The 24,621-nt window shown below is 37.7% G+C and overlaps 2 protein-coding genes across 10 annotated transcripts in view; one reads left to right on the top strand and one right to left on the bottom strand.

Annotated features, from left to right (window-relative positions):
* Positions 1-13,467, top strand: part of MBP (myelin basic protein) — a 123,257-nt gene extending 109,790 nt beyond the window's left edge. For all 3 annotated transcript variants that reach the window (XM_049830481.1, XM_049830482.1, XM_049830483.1), the window contains exons 5-9: positions 6,699-6,806; positions 7,331-7,366; positions 7,947-7,979; positions 8,964-9,089; positions 11,652-13,467. In XM_049830481.1, coding sequence (XP_049686438.1) covers positions 6,699-6,806; positions 7,331-7,366; positions 7,947-7,979; positions 8,964-9,089; positions 11,652-11,708 — 360 coding nt within the window. In that variant the 3' untranslated portion in view covers positions 11,709-13,467. The remainder of the gene's footprint in view (positions 1-6,698; positions 6,807-7,330; positions 7,367-7,946; positions 7,980-8,963; positions 9,090-11,651) is intronic.
* A 1,822-nt stretch (positions 13,468-15,289) lies between these two features.
* ZNF236 (zinc finger protein 236) overlaps positions 15,290-24,621 on the bottom strand; it is a 98,199-nt gene continuing 88,867 nt past the window's right edge. For 6 of the 7 annotated variants that reach the window (XM_049830170.1, XM_049830168.1, XM_049830167.1 and 3 more), the window contains 3 exons: positions 22,676-22,805; positions 17,649-17,825; positions 15,290-17,210 (listed from right to left, as the gene is read on the bottom strand). In XM_049830170.1, the coding sequence (XP_049686127.1) occupies positions 17,083-17,210; positions 17,649-17,825; positions 22,676-22,805 (435 nt within the window). In that variant the 3' untranslated portion in view covers positions 15,290-17,082. The remainder of the gene's footprint in view (positions 17,211-17,648; positions 17,826-22,675; positions 22,806-24,621) is intronic. The other variant, XM_049830163.1, reaches the window with a different exon arrangement.

Raw genomic sequence — 24,621 nt, 5'->3', positions numbered from 1 at the left:
ACCTACTAGCCACAAGCTCTTTTTTGTTGGAGTGCTTATCCTCAAAAAAACCCACCAATCCACCCCAAACCCAAAGCCTTGCACACGGTTTCTGTGATGGATCATTTCAACAAGGTTTAATCTCTGTCATTTATGCCAACTTGATAAAACAGCACAGAGGACAATACTGAGTATGCACCAGAGAGTATGTCCAAGCAGATAAAAAGAACTGCTATCATGAAGAATATTTGCATTAAATGATCAATGCTAGGCAGGAAAATGCTTCAGAAAAGCAAAGGTAAATTAAAGCATCGGGTTTTGTTCCTGAAACCATTTATCAAGTGTCACAACACCAGAATCAACTGGACAAGGTACGATGGCACCAGTCTCTCACTCAGGACCCATCATAAAACAGAACTACTATCCTGAACAACTGTCCTGATTCTTCTTTTTTCTCCAGTAATTCTTCCCTCTCACCTTCTAATTTAGGAACCCCAGTCACTAAGGTCTAAGAGGGTTATGGAGAAAAGTGGTTCTGGATTATCAATTAGCACTTACCTCTCTCGATGGTCAGTGTTCTCCATGGTTTCCTTCTTCATGCCGTCTTTCTTCTCACCTCCCTTGGGTCTCTGACTTGTCAGCCATCTCTTGTCTTTCCTCCCGTGTTTTTTATTCCGATCTTTCTGCTAAGAATTCTTCCTCTTCCTCACCTCTTTCTAGACAAAGATTATACTGATGGTCTCGGCACGCTGGAAGGCAGAATCTCCTGGTTTCCACATCTCTCTCCCTACCAATTCTCTGTAACTTTGAGCAAGTCACTTCATTTCTGTCTTAACCTCCACATTAGTAAAAATTAACAGCACCATTACAACGATGTGTGGTTCATCCTTTGTGATTAGAAAGGATGGTGATGATTCTAATGATTGTGATCACAATCATCCTGTGATTAGAAAAGCCTGCTGAATTAGCTAATTAATCATTATGTCACCAGCAGACCAGCACGTGGGGAAGATGTCAGCATTCCCATCGCTTTTTGTAACGGATCCGTAAGTTGTGAACAGCCTGGAACAAACACAGTCACAAACTGCAAATCAGAGCTCGGGTTGTACCCCGAATGAAAACGGAAACAACGACACCAGTATAACACAGCTCTGGTTTAGCAGTGCATGTTTACAGTAGGTATATTACTACTGGAGTAAGCATGGAGAAATAGATCCTCACATTACACGTGTTCTATGTTCCATCACTGCTGGGCAAGACGCTGGGTAGCAGCGCTGGAAGGTTCTGCTGCAGTGTCAGCTACGCCCAGGAACGCAAAACCCACGTACAGAGCACCTCCGAACCCCGAGGTGAAGCAATTTCTGTATACAAGCGCCTGTCAAATTTCCCGTGATTGCTCTAGTCAAACAGTATATAATAAATCTCCTCTTGTTTAAAAAAAAAATATATAAAAAAAATTATAGTGTATATGTTCACTGAGAGGGTGCAGCTCAATTCCTGTTGGGAATACTGTTTTGAAATGGTACTAACTACAGCAATTCAAACCTGGGTAGGAATTATACTTAAGAGTTTGGATTCGATGCCCATTTCAAGGACAACACAGAATTAGCGGTGGTCTTTCTTACAAATCGCCTGTTGCTCTTTCATTTTGCTCTTCCCACAAACCAGCACAAGCAGTATTCATCACTTAACGCTTAAAGGATAATTTTAGTCTACCAGTGTGGTTGCAAATTTCTTAGTGGGGGTTAAGCATTACATCCTGTAGGTTGTGGAACAGTTTGGTTTTCTAAGGCAATCTAAATGTACTTTTCATACCGATATCAATTGGAAAGTTGTAGATTTTGTATCTTTTTTTTTAAATTCCCCCTCAGTGGCTCATTAGGTTTCTTATGAGGACAACCCACCGGAAACCGTTAAACCCACTGAACCCGTGAAAATGTCCATTGTTTTTCATTCTTACTAATATCAAAAATACTTACTTGGTTTGATTGCATTTTAAATCAGCTATTTCTACATTTCATATGTATTTGGATTTTGCCATTACAGAAATGACATCTGATGTTCTTCAGATTTTCATTTCACATCCTAAAGTAGGCAACAAAATACCTAATAATGATACTGAAAGTATTGGAAAACCTATAAATTCAGTACTCCAAAAATATCTTAATACTATTATTGTCACTAACGTGTATCATCTACTGATTGGGAATTAGAGCTTTAAGTTTGTATTTATGTGTAGATGCGATCTTTAGTTATAAGCAATCCTCTTGTGGAGGATGAGAGCTCTCACTGAGAGCTTATAATACGCATTTAAAAGTCCCTCTTAATGAGTATGAGTTACAAGATCTAACGTATCATGTTTATATCAAGCAAAGTCAGGGATCCCATGAAATACCGCTAAAAAAAATCTGCTACTGCTAAACCACATTTTTTTACACTTCTGCATCAAATCTGAAAACAAAATCAAATAGGACACATAGAATACATTGCTGCAATTCTGTTTATATGAAAATGAATTTAATCCCCCAAATCCTACCACATCTCGAGTCAGATGCATGTATGATCGCAAACCTGGATTATCAAAGACGGTGTCCAAACGTACAAACCAGAAACGCCCACTCCATTTATCAAAAACCACAAGAACCCTCTTCTCTAGTCTCCTGTAGAGTTACGGTACAGACAGTAACACCCCTTAACCGTTATTAAGTGCCACAGAAAATACCAAGAGACTTGGTCGAGCCTGCTGTCTCCAAACGCTGAAGAGCATATACTCGGGTATCTTCACCTCAACTGGAAATGTAATAATCTTGCACAAAACCCAAAATGAAGCACATATTGAATTACACACGGATTCTCGTTACTGTGTTAGAGAAATGGCAATTTTTTTTCCAGCAGCTCTTTCAAAATATTAAAACAGGCTGGGCCAGTACATTTAATCAGGTTGATGTGAAAGTACACGGCTAACACAGGGAATGCAATGCCAATGCATAGCTCCTTTTAAGACTTAAAATACCTGTATGTTTACTTTGCACTACATTGAAACTTACTCTCTCTTCTTTTGCCTTAGTGGCCAAAATACGTAAGTAGGTGGCACAGTGAAAAACAGCAGCTTCCCTGTGCGTCACCAGAAAGAGCTGCAAAGGCTTCCAATATTGAATCCCTCCCCATTACAGAATAACTGTGGGTATTTTACATACCTTTTAAAGAGTGTTCTTATTTAGATTACTAATCCTGAAAGCTATTATTTTCACAGAGAAGCTGCAAACTGCATCTGTGTCACGGGATCTCCCAGATAGTGCTTAAACTTCCAGTACTGGCAACCATTTTCTAATTAAGATTATTGAGATTAAGGAATCTTCCCTTTTTGGCTTTTTTGGACGTACAGCACAGTTGACTTAGTAGGGATCCTTGACTAAGGTCAAACAAAACGTTAACTGGGAACAGCGAAAACCTGAGTGTTCTCTGCCCTACTTTTTTGAAAGAAAGGCTGCTCATGACTACAAACTGTTCAGTTACCCTAGAGACTGTAATTTTCTTAATTTTATTTAAGGGCACAAACAGAAGCACCTCTGTTTCCAAATTCACAAGCAGTACCCAAGGGCTCTGAATTGAAGATTATACTTGCAAGTACATTTCATAACATATAGATGTGGAAGCCAAGCTTGCCTTTTATTGGCAACGCTCCCAAGACTGAAAATTCATGACAACGTTACGAGAGGTGTGGGGAGAGCTCGCTGCAGCTGCCGGGCGATAGAAACCCAGAACGCAAAGAAACAAGTAAATGTCACTTTTTCCTAAAACACAGTTGCTCTGCTGTACTCCTATTAGGCTTTAAGGTTAATGCTCCGCCCCGCCCCCCCCCACCCCGAGCGCTTAAAGCATATTTAAAGATAAATGGTGGTTTCTGAATGTATTAGTGAAATGTGCAATGTCTAGATCAGCTCATTCAAAAAAGTCCAATTATAAAACACCACCTCCATAGGCCATGCTAGCAAGATAAACCAGATTTGTTTTCTCTTTCATTCAGCAAAGCATTGCCTGAATCCATGCAAATTTAACTTTTAACACCTATAGATTTCAGTTGTTACTCTTCTGAAGGAAACAATTGTCATGAATCATGAACGTGAGCAATCTCAGAAAAAACCACTGGATTTTGCACCCCCACCCCAGTCCAAAAAATTGAAAGAGCAAACTACAGGTGGAAGAGTAATTCTAACAATAAATTCAAGGGAAACATGATTAACTGCCACAAATTGAGAATCACATGGAAGATTCTGACCACAGACGAAGCTTGCTGGTGATAACATGAAAGGAAAGCACTGTATTTGTAACACTGGGAAAACCCTGGTATTAATCTCATATAGAACCACCATTAAAAATGGCTTCAGACTTGCTACTACCCAATAAGCTTTAAAGGGGGACCCAGTCAAAGACTCTGCTGACATTTGGCACTGCAGACAGAACAAAGTCTGTATCTACTACACGATAAGCTTTTCAATAAGCCAAATTATTAGCACCGAAAAATTGATCAGGAAATTCAACCTCATCTAAACTGTAAAAACCTGTTATCCCACCTTTTCTGGGATAACTGCCTGGTGGCAAGCCATAGCCCAATGCGGAGTTGCAGGCTACATGCAATCAAATCTGATTTTGAAGTTTTCTGCGTCACGTACTGCAATGGTTTTGCAGTCAGAAAGCAGCCAGATCCTGCTGCTACAGACGGACATTCAGATCTGCACCAGCACAGCATTTATCATGGTATTTATCCCAAAGACATGGCAGTCAGCTGGTGCCAGTGGCAAAGCGATGCTTCATTTGAACGTAGCTTAAAAAGTCAAGCACATGGCTCAAGTAACTTGTTCTAAACACGCGTCGATGCCTTACTGGCTCCCTCTCCCAAATCACGACAGCAAGAGGCTGTTTTGGCAACACGGCAACTAGTGACAAAGTAGAACCTGCTGCAGGAGTGTAAGGAGGACTGACTGCCTGACACCAGAAATCTCACAGATCCAATAAAATTCAGAAAGTCGTGGTTTTTAAACAGTAAATCTCTACATATCATCAGCATGCGAAAAATTACGCTGATAAATACCAGCTGAAGTTCTCTGCATTGGCTCATATTTTATCCTAAGGAAATTCATCTTCTAAACAATAGATCTGAATTTCATTTCTCCTCAGAATTATATAACCTAGAAGGCCACTCATGAAGATGGATATTTCATCTCATTGTTTATGATCCACCATAATATAAATCCATTTCATTCACATAAGATCACACGATCTGACACTGTTCACTTAAAAATAAAGCTTCCATGTAGCAGCTTTGAACAGTAACACCAGACGGTTTCATGGGCCCTTTTATTCAAGAGTCTTAGAACATGTAAATCTCTGCACAGCCATTTTCAGTAGCAATAGCTTGAGGCGGTCAGGGTCATTCTGAAAGCTACTGCTGTCACGAGACTTCACTCAAAGTGCAAAAAGACTCTTCAAACCTTTGAAAATCTGTTCTATAGGTATGAACTTGTTTGTCAAAAATCACCAAACCGCTCATGAGGCAGGACTCCTGCTCCAACAATCAGACGAAGCTTTTTCCCTGGCAAGTTGATCAATGTTTTTCTGCGTGTGATTGAAAATCTACTTTCTTTTCGTAACTATTCATAATGTTTCCCAGTCACTCAGTTTGTGCTACTGGGGAAGTGCTTATGTGAGCTACTGTCTCACTATGGATTTCCATTTCATTTTAGAGGCCAATGAAAATTTTTTGTGTCCGCATGATGCTTGTAACATCACCGTATTCTCAGGGAATCCCTTACACGACCAGAACGATTGCAGCACTGTTGTTATTTTCATTCTCTCCTACCTTCTCTGTTCCCCACTGAACATACTTCAGATCTGTTGCTCTGAACATGAAGCCTTGTGCCTCTACCTTTGCAGTGATGGGCAGATGTCTGTAATGGGGTCAGTCATATGTAAGAGTTCTTTTTTAAACTTTTATCATACTGTATTCAGATAGCAGGAGCTACACCAAATTTTTGACACTATTTTCACTGCAACAGATGCAGCACGATCTAAGCACCAGTCAAGGTATTCACACTTGCCAATGTATTATTTCTGTTATTTATTTTACCTTTGCTTACTGGACTTCTTTATGTATTGCTCAGGAAGCCCTACTGAAAACAGAACGTATCGTCAGTCTCATTTGATTCCCTCATTCCCCCGAAAAACACTGCTCTTGCAGTTCATCAGTGTTATGTAGTCTTTGGGAACCGAGACACGATACACGATCCATTCCTGCTCACGCACGGAGAACAACCCAACATCATTTCATCATTTTAAGTTTTTCTCCATTTCAGGTTTCATTTCTAAAACTACATTCTACAATCCTACTTATGAAAGAAGGAAAATTAACGGGTTTCTGTTATCAGAACTTTCCAATAACAGGTTTAATTCCACACTGGGCTCTAACATTAAAAACACGTACAGCCATATATATATATGCACAACATATGTCCACATACGTACTCTGTATTTGCCATTGTATTAAAAAATACGTACATTGTATTTGCCAGCACTGACGACTTTAGGTTGCAATCTCCGTAGACTTCCAAGGCATTCTTCTCTTCTTTTCATTCCTGGTGAAAATGACTCTTCTCTTCGTACATTCGCCGATTATCTTTCCTTCCTGGCTGACTTGGCGATATGCCTGTTCTGCTTTTCAGGACATACATGCAGCCAGGGCTAGCCACCACGTAGGGTCCATCCCCCAGAGATCTCAGCATGGCCGGCCTGGTGACGACAACCCTGTAGTCCACTTCTTCAAGAACATTGTAAGTTCTCCTCTCTTCTTGTTATACACTAAAATGAAACATTTGCTTTAGGATCCAGCAGTAACCAAATACTCCCCAATCATTAGCCATTATTTTGAGCCTTGTGAATTGTACTGTGCCTTCGAGCTCGTCATGCCATTCAAATACAAAACCAATTTTTACCTGGAAGCACAAACAACACTGAAACGCTACAAAAAAAAAAAAAAAAAAAAAAAAAAAAGTGGGTGAACCTGCCATTAGCATAAGTCAAATTTCAACAACCACCATCACAATTATACAGCTTCACCATTTACAGGTTTTGTCCTTGTGTCTTCAGCACGGGCTGTATTAAGGAATGTTTTCTGTTTAAAAATAGAGAAAACTCTGGTGTGTTCTAGGCAAAGCCTAAGACAGCAGAGGAGCTTCTCGGTGCAATTACTTAGATAGCACTTAATCCTGCTAACTCATAGATAATATGTAAGGCTTGATGATTCCCTACATTTAATATTGCCTTGGTTTTACAACTTTTTTGTGTTGGTTTTTAGGTCTCACCCCGTACACCTCCCCCAATGCAAGCAAAGGTAAGCGTTTTCAGGGGCTCAAACAACATCCAGGATCTTTTGTGGGCTAGATTATACAGTTCAGCTGCAAGCCTGATTCATTTTCTTTAATGGCACCAAGTAAAAATGTGGAGTTATTGTTGGGGATATTTAAAGCAAAGGACTAAAACAGAAAAGCCATGGTTCTCTTCCTCGTGCACTTCCTGACTTGCTGCATGACAAATTAAAGCCACTCGCAGGGATTTTTATATTCAGTTGATGTTGTGATTGCTTTATGTAATACATTAATAATAGGTAATGCTTTCAGACAAGCCTCACCCACCAGGAATTGTCCTTACATTTACTAAGCTCAGTTGGCTTCTAAAGTACGTAATACCGACAAACCATGGCTAGTGAAGTCAGTTCTTGTAATCATAATAAAGAATTTTGCCTTGTTTGCTTCATGGAATGACTGTACAGACCGTTGTTTTCAACCCCTGCCTCATTAGCTGGCCAGTATTTCATTCTTTTTACTGCATTTTCATCATCTGTGCACGGTACACCCAGATGCTCTGTTCCATAGTGATCATCGCCTCGTTGTTTCTATTTCTTGCATGTCCAGGGAAGAGGATTATCCCTCACCAGATTTAGCTGGGTAGGTGATGAATGTGCTTTCAGTAACAGCCATTTTGTTTACCAGGCCAAAGCATACTTTGCTCCATTGCCTCAAGCTGCCGCAGCAACGTGATAATTCTGTTTTGTCTCAATTTTGCTATTTTGCTTTTCCTGTTCCACTTTCCTCCCTCCTCCCACAGCACTTTCAGACGGTAATTTTGTTGCTTGCTCTTATCCAGCAACTTGACAGCCTTGCAGCGATAATTTCTTTTGCTTTAGCACAAAGGGAGCAAAATCCACTGCATGGCAAAGCTCTCTCCCCTTAAAGACTCCTGGAAGACTCATCTGCTGCGTTTTTCTTCCCGGGAAGGACAAAACCGGGAGGGAGGGCTGGAACGAGATGGGTGCTTATTCCACGGTTCCAACTGCTCTTACAAAGCCTGCAAAACTAACACTGTCACTAATTCAAGTATTTTGTCCCACCTTTCCTTGCAACCCCTTCCAGTAAGAGGTAATCTGCCTAAACAGCTATTAGACCAGTTCTTCCCACAGTGATCTCTCAGCTAATTAAATTCTACTTCTCTGCCACAGGTCTGATTTGATAGGAGACGGACACCTAAATTACTTGCATTTTAAGACAAAATATTAAAACCTTCAAGCCATTAAGCATTTCTTTCACTGTCAGAACAACACAAATTAGTTGACGTGTTTGACATCTTAGAACTCATGAAATTGAAACATTTTAAGTTTTGTCATGCAGGTTAATGTTCTGAGTATCCCTTTTTTTTTTTATTATTAATTCTTCTTTTACAGACTGGTACTTCCCTCAGATTTGAGTACATTCAGATAATTTCCTACTATTTTCCTTCATCCTTGGTTATTAAGTAAAAGATTATTTTATTCCAACACCTCTAAATTTCTCATTTGAGTATTACATTTCAGTGATCACAAACAAAGATTACAATGTGCATACGATAATTTGAATGAGGTAACTTGCAATATATATGAAAATCTTTCTTTGCAGGGTGGTGAAGGACACAAGCCAGGATACGGAGGAAGCGGAAAATTCTATGAGCATAAATCTGCTCACAAGGGACATAAGGGATCCTATCATGAGGGCCAGGGCACTCTTTCCAGAATCTTTAAACTGGTAAAGTACAATTGAACTTACTCTAAGTGCAAAAAATTGAGTCCAGGAAAAAGAGAAGCCAAACCTCTCCAGAACCTGCCATGTTTGAAACAACCATATTTCCTTAAAGCTTCTGAAGGAACTAGATTTGCCTGGATAAAACAGAAGGTTATCTCGTGGCCTAATAACTACTTACACGATAGGAAACAAAAGTAAAGATACACAGTCAGTTACCATCAGGACAGAAGGTAAGTCCACAAAGTCCCGCAAAGCCCCGTACCAGGATCCGTGCTGTCGCTGAACTCACAAACGACCTGGAACACAGAAGATGAACGAGGAGGTGACACAGCTCGGTCCCGCTGCTAAATTATTTAGAATAGCGAACATGAAGGCAAACCGATAAGCTGCAGAATGGTAGTCCTGGGCAGTGCTGGACACATACTTGGGTGAGGTGCAGTAACAACCCGAGCAGTCCCTGCTTGTTCCCTCCGCAGGCGCAGACCTCCTGCGATACGTCAGTACGGCGAGTCGCGACACCACGTAGTTGGGCGCGTTGGGGAACTGTGGCATAAGAAAAATAAACATTTGGTCAGATGATCTTTAATCTGGTTCAGTTCGCCATTTCGAGTCATGGCACAGCCCCACCAACACAGCTAATAAATGAAAACAGAACAGGAAAAAAAAAAAAGTCAGTCGTGAGGATTTTTCACATTCTACGTCAGGAAAAAAACACACGAAAAGCACATCACATCCACCGGCAGCTGCTTTCGCTAAGACTGCATTTTTCCTCAAAGGTAGCCAAACATTCACTCGTAAGAAACCACCTAGTATGCTATTCACACATGAAGAGTGCAATCAGCAGTAATCTTAACTTCAGGACAGAAGGTCTGAGATCCCGTTAGCAGAGCTGATCATCTCATTAATCCTCTCTGCAACAGGAGACATAACAGCACCTTCAGCCGCAGCAAAATACATTTTGTCTCTTACGTGGTTTAGGGTATCTATCTTTTATTGTAGAGCTGGTTTTCAAACATACGCAGCACCAAATGACAGCTTGAAAACTTCAAGGAGGTAGTAAGAATTCTTACGTTGCAGTTTAAGAAAAGGAATGAGCTCTTCAGAGGCTCGGGTAAAAATCCCACATTTACCTTTTAAGTCTGATTTTCAGACTCTGCACTTGTAGCTTTTTAGCAGAGTTCCAATACATCAACAGTACCACAGCTATGTACTGACAAGATTTGTACAATTTCTTTTGAACATCTGAAAATATCAGATGAAGACGTCTCCCAAAATGTAACATCCTTTTTACATAACCATCACAACTATTTTAGCTTGGATTTATGCGTATCTGATGATATACATGTACCAGTTCTACTGTTTAGATAGCCTTTTCTGAGCCATTATAACTTTTGGAGTTCGTATCAGAGTTTTATTCAGGCCCATTTGATTTAGACCCACCGTTTATAGCAGGAACCATTAGTAACTATTTATTTATATAGTTTTACAGTCTTTTACAATAAAAAAGTTATCCAATCTTTAAGATAACTTTGAAACAAAAAAAAGCCAATTACCTAATGTATTACATGAAATTTTCCCTGAAACAGTTCAGTAAAACTAAGGAGAGAGCACTGATAGATAAGAAAAAGCATATAAATAAAACAAAATCCCAAAGTACACCTATGCTTAATTTTTTTGAAGTAAACAGTTATCAACCGATTACAGCAACAATTACCAACTATCTCACATTTGTGGTCATAAGTCTATCACTCGTGGTTTGCCTGGAAAGTTGCTAAAGCCTTAGGAAAAGACACCCAGTTAACCTCATCTTAAGTTCCAAAAATGAAATGCCAAAATTTCAGCTTGGAGCATCTTTGCTATACAACTGCTGTAGGGCTTTTCTCAATTGCAGATTTATGAACTGTCACAAGGTTGTTGGGGTTTTTTGGTTTGTTTGGGTTTTTTTTTTTTCCTAGTTTGATGTTTTCTTATTATTTGTAAAAATAGGCCAGGTTTCAGCCCTTTATCTTTTCTTGGTTTTATCCCGTATTTGCATCTGAGCTTTCCATACAAGACTGATGTCGATATAATCACATTAACAATTTACCCTAATAAATATTACAGAATAAAATTACATTTCAATTTTCAGCTGTGAGACGATTACACAACTTGTATGCAAGGTTTTCAGTTTCTGGTTTTGGTGTTTGTTTTTTTCTGATTTTGTTCGTTTTGTTTTGTTTTTAAAGTATATTAACAATTCAGGGGTAGCCAAAGTAAATAAAATGCTTTCATTAGGAAGGCCTGATTAAGAACACGTACCTACAAATAATTCACGAGAGACTGTCTAGCCCTGTATGAGAGATTTAATGAGAGCAAATTAATCCTATGTGAAAAATATATGAAAAGCAATCGTCTCTTTGAAGTGAAAATTCCAGTAATATTCAGCAATATACTAGATGCCACTGCAAGCCATTTTCATTACATACTATTTAAAATTTTGTTGTACTACAGATTGCTGTTTTTCAATTTATAGCCCCAAATATACGGTACCTTCTAATTAACTTAACTCTGTTCTTCCATCCACAGGGAGGCTCTGGGTCCCGACCTGGATCACGGTCCGGTTCACCAGTTGCAAGGCGCTGAAGCTCTAAGATGCCCTCTAAGGATCACGTACCCTGCTTCATAATGTAACTGCCTTAAAATTAGTAACAACTGCAACAATTACCTAGATAGATGCAATCCATTACTTAATGCCAATTAGGTTCTGCATGCAGTAGATGATACAAACTTCTATTGGCAATCCCTGACCAACAGTTGAATGAAAGGAACACAAGAAGTAGCTTTACTAGATGTTTTCCTTATTTTATGTGAAATAACAAGATCTCTGACTTTACTCATTCTTCTTCAGGATGCCCTAACTGTATGCTGGACTTCATTATTTCTCCCAAGCATCTAATTTGAGCTCAAGTCTTCTGGTTTCGTTTTAGTGAACATCAGAATTACAAATAAAGAGCTAATGTCTTGGATACTGAGCACTGCTGTTAATGATTCTGAGACACTGCTGTTAAAAAAAACCCAAAACCCAAAACCACCATGTGCAGAAGTTGTAAGGACTGTTTATCCAAGTATTTTTTTTGATTTGTTTTTTTTTTTGTTTTGTTTTGTTTTGTTTTAATCTTCCTTCTCTCACTCACAGAATAATTTATTTTCATAACAGGATTAGGCAGTCATGGAAAGGTTTACCAAACATTGGGAGTTCAAGGTATGTGAAGTGTGGGAGGGGGCAGATGTTGTAGAATCAATACGATGCGGAGCAATAGCAATAAGGAAATTCTTTCCATACCACAAATTGCTCATCGCATCCAAACCATTAGAATTAAGAGCAGATGAGGGAGAGAAAGAGGATTTCAAATTTGAGTTAGACTCATGTTAAGCAACAAGGGATATTCCCAGAGAAGAAACATCTTAAGATTGCACAAGTGGCCACCGGACGTCACTGGTGCTTCACTCAAACTCTGCTGCAACAGCATTAACTTTGCAGTACAATAAATACGTAAATGAATATATAAACAAGTAAGTCTAATTTCTGAAAGAGAGCCCTTCAGTACTGGTATCTCAGATAGTCCTGCACATCTCATGTTAGAATTTCAAATCTTTCTCTTGGTATTGCAGCAGTGTCGTATTTGATCAGCTAATCTTTTGCCTGAGTAACATCTGGATGCCTATTAAGGGCAGTGCACCAAAGCAAACTCATAGTAAACTACTGTGAACATTTAACTGTTGTACTGTAGTTGCCTTATAGAAATAAATTATAGTCGAGTTAGATTTAGATATTAATTGTTCACAAATTACTAAAATGAATGTGTGGCAATGGTATTTCCAACCACACTTAGGGAAATAAAAGGCTCTTCTGAATTGCACTGTTTTATTACTTAAACTTACCATTTTGCCATTTCTTCAATGTGTCATCTAAGTGTCTGATTAATTATTTTATTTTTTTAGTTTTAGCCTATGCATTGTAGAGTACAGTTAATGCTTCCCAGGTTGAAACTGCATTCCTAATAAGTGCCCAGTAAAAGCTACCTATAAATATGTATGTTAATTACACTTCACATCTAAATCTATTATTGTAGGTTTAAATCAGTGTCCATTAATATGAAGCAATGAAAGATGAGAGAATAGAAAATACATAGAGACTAAAGAAAACAAAACCACCAAAATTATTAAGCATACACACACAGATTACATCTCTATTACCTACATCGGTTGCTATGTGTATTTTTCTATTGTAGCTTCATTCAGATGTATACCTTGCGACATAATAGTTGATTTAATTTGAATACGTATTGTTCTTATAGGAACACAGCTTTTAAAAATATTCATTATTGAAATAAAGTAATCAACTTGAAATGAAACTTGGACCGGTTTTGTCTTTTACAATAGAGGAGATCACATATATGCGTTTCTGTGGGCTTTTTCCCCACAATTTATGAATAATGTTCAGATACTAGAAAATGACACTTTGGGACCCAGGACCCAGTTGCTTGCACAAAGTGACATTGCTGGTGACTTAGCATGGCCCACAGGGCTGACAATATGACACAGGATTTATGGGAGGCCAGTGTCTTTGTGGAGTGGCAGCTAAAGGCCGGGGGCTCTCCCAAGGCATAAAATGCCTATGTACAGGCAATGAAATCCCACCCTTCCTAAACAAGTAAAGCACAAAGTATCTTCTTTGAACGCGGCATGTGAAAATCAAGTTGTTTTTTAAAGCAGCCTTCAAAAATGGGAAGGATTATTTAAGGTTAAAAAAATTGAGAAATACATCTTCCAAAATACTGCACTGTAGAACTACGGAACTTATCCAAAGCTTCTTCCTTGCCTTCGTCACTCTGCTTTCCTCTCAGTCATCTTTTCCAGAGGCTGGAGGAAGCTTTTTTGAATTTACTTTCTAGAGAAGAAAAGGTATGGTACTTTAAAGCATTATTTTACCAACACAAGTCTCTTGAAAGAGATTAAAACTTAAGACTGAAATTTATTCTTTTCAGTACTCACTAGCAGTTTTGCTGAACAACAGCAGTTTAAACAGCTATTTGACTTGTAAGCAAAAGATTTTTCCTGAAACAAGAATGCATAACCAGTATGAGAAATGTGTCACTTCTTGTACCGAAGGAATGGACAGAGACCAAAAGAAATACTTGAGCAGACACAAACCAAAAAGCCCGAGGCTAGCATAAGCCTACTACTGCATCAAACCAGAAAGAACAGAGACATTCCTGAGCACTATTCACTTACCCACTATACAATGTGACTCTTCAAACATGTCTTAGAACAAGAGTTCTTTCTACTTCTTAAAAAAATGCATCTGCTTCAACATTGCTTTTTAAAATATCAACATATTGGTTACACTGTCTGTATTTGTACTGAACATCAACAGAAACACTGCTTGGAAAACCTCCAACTCAATCTTACCAACGAACCTGGGCTATGAAAACCTCTGTGTAAGGATACTCAGGAGGGAATTCTTGAAGCACGCGGGGGAGGAGGATGCAGGGAAGGAAATTAAATACCATGTTACAAAAAAGGTTTTTTTAAAAGTCTGTTTACTGTCACTGACAGGATTCCAAGTGCTGAAGGAGTAACAAACTGAATTCAGGAAAAATGTCAGCCGACTCCGTAACTCACACTGCTTATTTAACACTTCCAAGACTCACAACACACACTCATTGCCTCTAATCAAGACGTAACTCTTTGAGAAGTGACCATTTAAAACCAGCATCTTCTTACTCACAAGACCTGCTTTTAGCACGTGCTCACCAACTACCAACCACTACTGGTTTTTACTTGCTGGCAAAGCAATCGCAGCTAGAGCAGACTAAACGCTCTCAAGCATTTAGGAATCACGTTCCCATTATGAAGGATGGACTTGCATCTGGATGTGACCAGCTGTAAATCATCTTCTGTCAAACTGGATTTGGCAACCTCTGGAAAGTGTCATCCCCTATGCCATAAAGCAACTCCAACAAATTTTGCTGGTATATTTATACAGTATTCTCTGAAAGAACAGGGAAAAAGCTTTGCATGTGGTACATGCAACAAAACACATTTTACTATATTATTACAGATAAACAGGGCACTATGCCATGGGGCCAGTATGCCTTCAGACAACTGTAAAAAAATAACGTCTGTCTTAAACACCTGAAACGCTAATAGGCTGTCTGGAAGGAAAGGCACTGCTGGAAGAACTTCATATACATTCTTTACACAGAATATTGAGACACACGCTTCCAGTAAATGGAGTTTTTAGAATCTCCTAGAATACATAATCAAATGCTTAAAAAATACACGAAACAGGATTTGGAAAAAAGTAGTATTATTTAACATGTTTCTGAATTAAATATTCCACATAACAAAAGTGTTATTTTCATGTCACCAACTATATTACTTATATACATATGCCAAAGAGTTAACAAAAGAATTAAGAGATGCCCTATCAAAACCAACAGTGATTTCTTGCTTCAGCAATCTGAAATAACTAGTTTGTATCATAGAGAAAGTATAGACAATATTTACAGAAACGGGCTTTTTGGATCTGAGAGCAATTATCTTTCAGAAGGTAAATTAAAATCCAGCTCTGTATTATAGTACAACAAATCCACCACTGATCTAGAAGTACTTGTGGCAAACTGAAAAGATGAACTTCCTGCAACTGGGTTTAGTATTTACAAAATATACTGATCGGCCACACAGAGGCTCATATAACTTTAAATATATATATATACATACAAGCACACATATATATATCTATATATATGTAACATATAAATAAAATTCAAAAGAACAAGGTAAAAATAAGAAAAGAGCTTCTGTCTTTGGAATGTCTAAAAGATGACTATGTTTTTACTCCAGTGTTTCTTTCTTATGAATATACTTAACAAGTGGCACCTTTCAAAGCATTACTTAGTCAATTAGGTAGTTTTTCTGAAACAATGACTTAAACAACAACAAATAAAAGTAACATATTTCCAAAATTCACAAAGAAAATAATGAAGAATTTACAGATTTGAAATGATAACTGTTTACAGCACTGGGGAATATTGTATAACATAGGTGACCTAGCGTGCATCTAACTTTCTCACTGCTAACACAAAATTGTACGTTTACTTCCCAGATTTAGTATATGGCTGTGTTTTCCACAGATACTAAGATATGTACCTGCTGATCCAAAACAGCAAACATAGAAGAAGAGGCTTTCATTGGAACCTCTTCTAGTTTGGATTCTCTTTAAATAATTATTGCCGAGTTTAAAACCTCAGACTTTTAATGTAAAAACTAACAACTAACTGCCTCTGCGGTTGGAATGGAAATGAACATGCTCCCTCTCAAGAGTTGAACTCAAGAAAAGCCATTAAGTTCATGGCATTTTATTTTTTTCAACAAATTCTCAAAATGTACTAAAAAAAGCTTAAATCAGAAATACAGAGTTTTCCTGTGCCTTGTAAAAAAAAAACAAACAAAAAAACAAACCAAAACTATTTTATACTGCATGCATCTCCTCTGTAACATTTTGTTTCCAACCTCAATTATTTTTTTAAACATGTAAAAAAAGAAAGCTGACCAACAGTTTCATGGTTTTCCCACGAAGTTATTCTTCACCTCCTTTAAAAATGGGAATCATTCTATCCTGATATAAAGTTCCAGTTTATTTTTCAAATTGATATACTGGCTGTGAATTAGAAGATGAAACTGTATACAGTATTACCTGAGTTCATTGATTCACAGACAACTTAGCACAGATTAAATGATGTTTTCCCAATATTCTTCTACAAGCTTAAAAAAGAATGATTCTTTTAGGTAATTCTTGTAAATAATTAAAAAAACTATAATATATTATTCTTATGTTAATATTTTCAATGCTTGAAGCTGTAACTGTAAAATCCATCTGTTACTTTTCTGAAAACTTGTTTCAAGAAATTCGAGTCCCAGAAACATTTTTAGCTTTCAAACTTAAAAGGTGTCATCGAAAAACATTGCCTATACTTTGCCATTCATTTGAAGATTCTTGTACCACTTCTTCTAAATTCAGAGCACGACTAATATCTTCCCCTTCTTGTTCTTGATGACTAGCAGGCTCTTGTACAGGACCTACCGAAGTACAAGAGAAAAGGATGAGTGAGTATGATTTGACGTATAGTGTAGAAAAATGCAAATATAGCACTTGGGAATAAAGGAATCATGCTGGGAAAGGTACTACATAACTACTTCAGATTCTGTAAATTCATTAGATGCTATTTGAAAAATTAAAAAAAATATATTTAAAATAATAGATCATTTTCCTGTAATAGTTTTTGAACTTTGTATTTCTGTACTACAGAGCTCCACTTAAAAAACAAGGAGCCATAAGCACTAACCAATCTCTGTTTGAACCTGCTTTTTGGGTTGCGTGTGCAACTACTAGGTCATCAGCTCTGGGTTTTGGCTATTAGTGCCTAATTCCTCAATAACTTAAGGGATATGTTTTGTGCTTTCCTAGTAAAGCATACGGCTTTCTGCACTCACCATTACTATCATTATGCTACGTACCAGTGTAACCATGAGCCCGTTTCATATGCAGTTTCATATTGCTTTTCTGTGTAAATCCCATTGCACAGTAATCACATTTATAAGGCCTCTCTCCTGTGTGCTTTTTCATGTGGACTTGAAGAGCACTCTTCTGGTTAAAAGCCTTTTCACATAGTGTACACTGAAATGGCCGTTCCCCTTATAAAAGAGAAAAAGGTATTTAATAATTTCTCATTTCAACATAAAAATACAGTTCAGAATTCAGTAAAAATCATCAAGATGACCTAGCAATTAAGTAGTCATGATCTTTTTCCTTGAGACTTTCTCAAAACAGTGCTATGACTCCATATAATCAGCAAAACATCCCAAATTAAATGTCAGATTATTTACACAAGTCCTAAATCACTGATGTTATCTCTCCTTTCCAATTTATTATCTAAGTAAATTATTTAAGAGGTGCAAAAAATCAGTTTTCAACAGTTTGACTTTTCTGTACTCAAGGGAACCATCACTTTTTTACATCATTTAGAATAAGGCAGATAAAGCAATATTCTAGAATTAACAAAGCTGATGTCTGTAAGAAACTGGAAAGTCAAATGCGTTAAAAAAACGTTCTGGTAATTCTACATGGAACCTGTGACATCCTGTATCGATAGCTACTAGTGATTCCCATATGTTATCAAAGAAAATATTCATTATAAAAATATTTAAAATTTTTTAAAACATCTACTTTGCAAAACCAGACCTTTGCTTCAACGCTCAACACCACATCCTCCGACATCAACACAAGACACGCTGCTGTATGTCATTAAGGACTTCTAAAAGCACTTTCTGAACTTACAAATATGGTTTGTTATTAGTTAGCACAATAAAGCACAAGCAGGAGTATAAATACTTTTCCACAATTTTCCTTAAAGGACCAATTTCTCTCTTCCTTCATTACCTGTATGTTAGTGTCCCCAGATGCATTGTAGCCTCCATGCTAAATCCACCTTCTCAAACAATCAATGAAAGGTCCTTTAAATCACAGAAGTGTTCTAGTTTTGTTAACAATGATTTCACTAGTTTGAAGTGAAATCTAGGTTTCCTCAGATACTTTTGACTCCAGGTTTTCTGTTCTGTTAAGATGAACAGCCTTTTTGGTGGTGTGGAATGGATTACCACATGGCTTTTTGGCAGAACTGGAAGCATCTGCTTCCCTCTAATTTCAGCAACATTTCTCCAAACTGCTCTTCACTGATAAATCCGAATGTACAAGATATTTAGAGCTATTCAGAGAAATAATGTGTTTTCTCCTTCTGGCCACTGATTCAGTAGGTACTGCCCATTAGAAATCATTAAAAAATGTTTCAACAAGATAGAAATCACAAACACTTTCTCACAGACAAGGATCATACCTTTAGGAAAGCAAATCAGTTCAGACTTACATGAGCCTTTCCTACCACAGTTTATGTAAGAGCACCCATCTAAAAACTTCTGTGCAGCACGTTTTCACTCTTTTGGTCTTAAGGGATATTTAAAAGAACATTCTTTTCTGAAAGAATGACTGTCATGTGCATTGACTTGCTCTTTCAACAACAGTAATATAAAAATGAATTTAGCAAGGACTGTTACAGTTTGTGGGCATTCCTAGCACATGAGCACCCAAGTACAAGAAACCCCAAAATATCTGAGGATTTACTGAGTAAATTACAAGTCTTTCCAAAATAGAAAGAGTTTTTCCTATGATAGTGCAGATTTATGAGAAACAGATGCATAAAGGGAATCTATTCTATTCCCAGCCTTCCTGAAGTGCTCTGTCTGCGTCTATTACAATGGGCAACATAAATCAAAGCAGGGAAAAGGGAAACGGGCCTTCTTTCCCGCTTTCAGATTTCGTGAACCTCTTAATTAGAACACTGCTTTTTTTTAAAGTCTGCATTATTTAAGTCACTTATGCAGAAAGCAAATTATTGGGGCATTCTAAAGACTTTTAATCTCCTTGGATTGTAACTCTTGCCTCTCTTTTCCTTCCCCCAGTATAACGAGAATGTTCCACTCTACCACAGTAAGCACAAAGCAGCTCTGTTGCCCTTCTTTAATTTTACTCTCAGGAAAAGCAGTCACTATTTCTCTTGGGGCAGGCAGGAAAAGAAGCATAAACAGTCAACCCATTAGATGAGAATACACAGTGTCAGCAGAGACCCCTAACACATAAAACCAGCTCTAATAGATCAGCTCAAAGTTTCCTCCCATACTCAGATGAGAAACCACCTTCAACCATTTGGTACGAACACCCTATATAAAACATGCTTATACACACTCATAGTATGTAATTGCAACTAACAGTAATTGATCAGCAATGAATGCTGCTAGCTGACAAATGGCTGCAAATACCCATTACCCTTATCAAGAGTTGTTGCTTATCCTCCAGAAGTTAAGTTTTGCTCAAAGTGGGTGACCCAGCCCTCTAATATTAAAGTCTATCCTATCACACTTGCACTAAAACCTTCCCCTCCCGTTACAATACACTCTTGTCACCATAACCAATACATACCACCCACACTGGAGTATTTCACAACTTGATACATAAGGATCTCATCCCTTCCCAGCTCAATGATCACCCACATTCTTCATCATGCCCAGTACCTCCCCTATCTCTCCATGCCTTCCCATTGCAATATCCCTAAACCTGCTTTTAGGGTTCCCAAATCTCAGGATTTCCTTAGCAAAAGAACTCAAACCACAAATTTGCCAAGTTCATGAATCCTCTCTATCCAACTTCCTATCCTTTTCTGCTAGAGAGTTCTCAGCAACTGAATAAAATGTGAAAAAAAGCCAGGGCCAGGACATGGGAGCTCTCTGGCTTTCAGCTGCCTAGCAAACCCCAACACCTCAAAGCTCAAACACTCATGTGTCAATGAGCTGCAACAGCTCATGCAATTACTGCCCCTACTTTACCTCTGACAGTATATGAACCATGTGCTGCATTAGGCAACTGAAATGAGCCAACTCATTTTACCAAAACAAATAAAAAATGCCACAGTAGGCCGCACATTGTATAGCCCTGATCTAATTTATTCACAAACATTTGGAATCACTGAATAATTATTCTCCAATTCTTTTTCCCATGGTAAAAAAAAGTATCCGACTACATCAATTTCTTTACAAACCTCATGAAATACTGCAAAAGCCAGCAAGAAAGCACAGATAGAAAAAGTATGACCTTGTCTTAACTAGTTATGTCTCAGTATCTGCTTATGTGCAATGGTAAGTATGAACTAATTTAACCGTAATGGAAGACACAGTCATTCATTGCATAACAATGACTATTTTATATAGCCACTGCTATATGGGAAGTTAAAGGAGCTTCCTAGACCGTGGCAATCTTAACATGTTTTCAGCTTCATCTACTTTTGTTTTTTCCTCTGTCTTCCCTGGAAACCCTTTTATCAATTATTATTCGTAATATCACATTTATTATTCGTAATATCACTTAGACATAGACTGAAACTCCACCACATTAACTGCTTCATGAAAAAAGAGCAAAGAGACAGACCTTACCTTTAAGAACTTGCCATAAACATAATGTAAGAGAAAAGAAATTACCAGATAGACAAGTATGTAAGGACACATTTACATAATGTAAATTATCAATATTGGCAGTGGTCCCAAGACATCAACAGCCTATCAGATATCACAGAGACACACAAGAAGAATTCAAAGATACTACCAAATAAACATTTACATCCCTTCCAAACATTTGGAACAGCATGGTAGAATGCATGTGAGAGTGTGTGTGTGTGTTTATATAAGACTGTGTTTGTCAAAGCCAGAGAAAAGAAAGTTTTGATGCATGAAATGAGAGCATGCACAACACACTTGGATATAGAGGCAAGTCTATACTTCAAAGATGCAATACCAAAACCTGCAAGATTGAATCTGAAGGTGCAAAGTGAAGGGTCGTTCGAAGATGGAACTCTAATTACATGTCATAAGATGGACAAGTGATGCTAACCAAGGAAAAACGATGAGGTTAACGAGATAACTTAAAGGAAGAGATTAGGAACTTTCCTTTAAATGCACAAAGACCAGCCAAAAGCTAACCACCAGAAGTTGATATTAGGGAAAGAAAAAGCTCTGGCTGACTTACAGAAAGAAATAGAATTATCCTTTTGTGGGACTCTTCTTACACTATAGCACATCCAGTCAAATTCCTTGGTTCCCTCCAGCTTAGCAGCAACACAGACAACCTTCCCCTGACTTTTTTAACTCTAGCAGCCATGACAGCTCTTTATTAGTAGCAGTGGTATGGAGAAGAGAGCAGTTGTTTTGGAGAACTGACTCCTATATTTAGAACTCATGTTCTTAAGAACATTACTCTTAAGATACAGAAGGTGAAGGCAGTTGGCCTATCCGATGTACAGCTTTCAACTTGTAGCATGCAGAAACTGCAACCTGAAAAGCACTTCTATCACAGAAAATGTGTGCTCCCTAAGAGAAATCAGTAGTCTTTTTATAGAGTAACAGTTGAAGAATATAATTAAGCAGAGAAGAACACAAATTAAAACCAACAGCATTAGAAATGGATAAGTGATTCAATGACATTCAAGCATTGCATACAGCAGTATCAGCAGTCAAAGACTGTCCCTTATTTAAGGTCACCGAGCACACCCACTCATTTGCACATTCTCCTATATGCTTGAAGATGATCATATACACCACTTTAAACAATGCTTTAAAATATGCTTTTATTAATCTGTTTCAGAGACTGACAAACTTCTAGATACAAGCTCATGCATTCACATTACTGTTACAGTACTGCCAGTCCCAAAAAATAGGGAAGCTTAGTGAAGCAGGATGTTCTGGCTACAGTTTCTAAGATTTCAAGTCTGCTGTTCCTCATTTTAATTTCTAAACTCTTTGGGCTAGAAATTTACTTTGGGTTTTTTTTAAGCTTAAGTTGACATTTAAATGCAGTTACCTGAAACCATGATCAAGGATTCCAAATACAACACCCGCATATTCATGAGAAAATCTTGCAAGATAAAAATAATTTCTGGTGTTACCTGTGTGAATGCGACTGTGTCTCTCCAGCTGACTTGGCTTAGCGAAAGCTTTTTCACAAGTATCACACTTAAACACTCTAGGCTTCTGGGAACTCAGTGAAGGTCCAGCCTGATGGGTTTGCATGTGTTCCTAAGCCAGTACAGAAAAAAATACATTTCAGGCCATTTACCATTTAAAAAAACTTCAGTATTTAATGTAGAAATATATTCACACTTTAAAGACAAGAACAGAGGATCTTAAGGCATCAGCAGACAAGCTGGAAGAAGATGGTAGCCTGCATTATTTTTTTTTTCCCTTTCAAATGAGAGAGCGTTTTTGTATATCAACTCTTTGTAAGGCTGATGCATCAGTATCTTTACATTTCTGAAAACCTCTGTCAATAACTGTGCATTGCTTTTTTTTGCATACATTAGTCTCTTCACTAATTAACTGTAGCAAAATAATAATAATAATAAAAAAAACCAAAACAAACAAAAACCAAAAAACAAACCAGAGCTCTTGAAATGGTTTGTTCACTTACAAACATGAATTTTGGACAACTGGACATTGTAAGTTAATAGTGGATTTTTTCCCTCCCCTGTACAGTACCCATCTCCCCCCCTGCCCGATACATAAGTATTCCTACTCAGCACCTGAGTATCATTGTAAAACTGGACAGGCCTCACAAAGGAAACTATCAGAACAGACAGACATGCAGCTGCACAATGTCAATGCGCAAATAGAACCACTTCACATTGAATTCTTAAATTAATTAAAAAAAAAAAATCAGTAAGGTCCTTACAAGTAAGAAAGCAGAATGAGGGTATGACACATTTTATCTTTATGAAGAAGCATTAATAACAGTTCTAACTTCAGTGTTCTTAATTCACTGATGCCAGACCCAGAAGTTTTGCAAATCTAAAGGAGTATCTTAGCTATTAACTTTTTAATTTAAAAATCCTTATTACTACCAAGATACAATTCAGATTACAAAAGAAAGCAAATACAAACATATTTAATTTAAAAATCTAATCAAGAACTGTATGTGAAACAGTACTGTGAGTACTTGTCCACTTTCTAAAATGTGTGTGGATACTCTTTTCTAGTCTATTACAGACTAGACTATTAATTAGTCTTTACTAGACCTAAACAATAAGCCTTCTTGAGGTCTATGAAGTCCTATTCCTCACTCCATGATCTGAAGTAAATTGTGTCTGCAAAATTTGTTTTCACTGGAAAATCAGTAAGACAGTTACAGGGAAGAATATTATCATCACAGTAATTATAATAATATAGTATTATAGGGAAATAATAAAAGGTCTTCTCAGAAAAATCATAGGAGATTCATAAACCACAGCTTAGTTGAAGATGAAGAAAATACTGTGCTTTTATCTTGTTCATTACCTCCTGAAGCATTGAAACAGTGGAAGCGCAGTATGACCTACTCCAGAAAAATTATCTGAAGCTGGCTGCTTCTTTCTGTCTGCCACAAAAAAAACCCCAACCCTAAACAATTAAAAAAAACCCCAAACACCAAACCCCAACAACCCCCAATGACCCATTTTCTACTTGAAAGCAAATAGGAGAGCATCCAGATAGCTGCCATAAACCTTTCTCCGTCACCTTCCTCTGAAGAAACAGTTTGTCATGCAGTTCTGTTCCACTGATCTGCCAATCCCTTATACTTTACCTGTAAAATATATGCTTTTGAAAATAGTTCATGGGAATACAATGCTCTGAAGTGCAAGCACTTCTTTACAGACATACTTAGATTGTTCATATGCTATTTTACAAGTTTATTTGTGTAATTCTCTTATTTTTCAGATAGGAATTACCTTGGGGTCTCAAACGAGCATTATCTAATGAGAAAATACGAATAGCAAACCTTCTTTGAAATGGTCCTTTACCCGTCTGCTCATGCATTGGTATGCAACTCTCATGCCCGACCTATCTTGAAACATTAATT

Source organism: Accipiter gentilis, chromosome 27 (assembly GCF_929443795.1).
Source record: "Accipiter gentilis chromosome 27, bAccGen1.1, whole genome shotgun sequence".
NCBI classification, from domain to species: domain Eukaryota; kingdom Metazoa; phylum Chordata; class Aves; order Accipitriformes; family Accipitridae; genus Astur; species Astur gentilis.
This window is presented reverse-complemented; position numbering and strand designations above follow the sequence as displayed.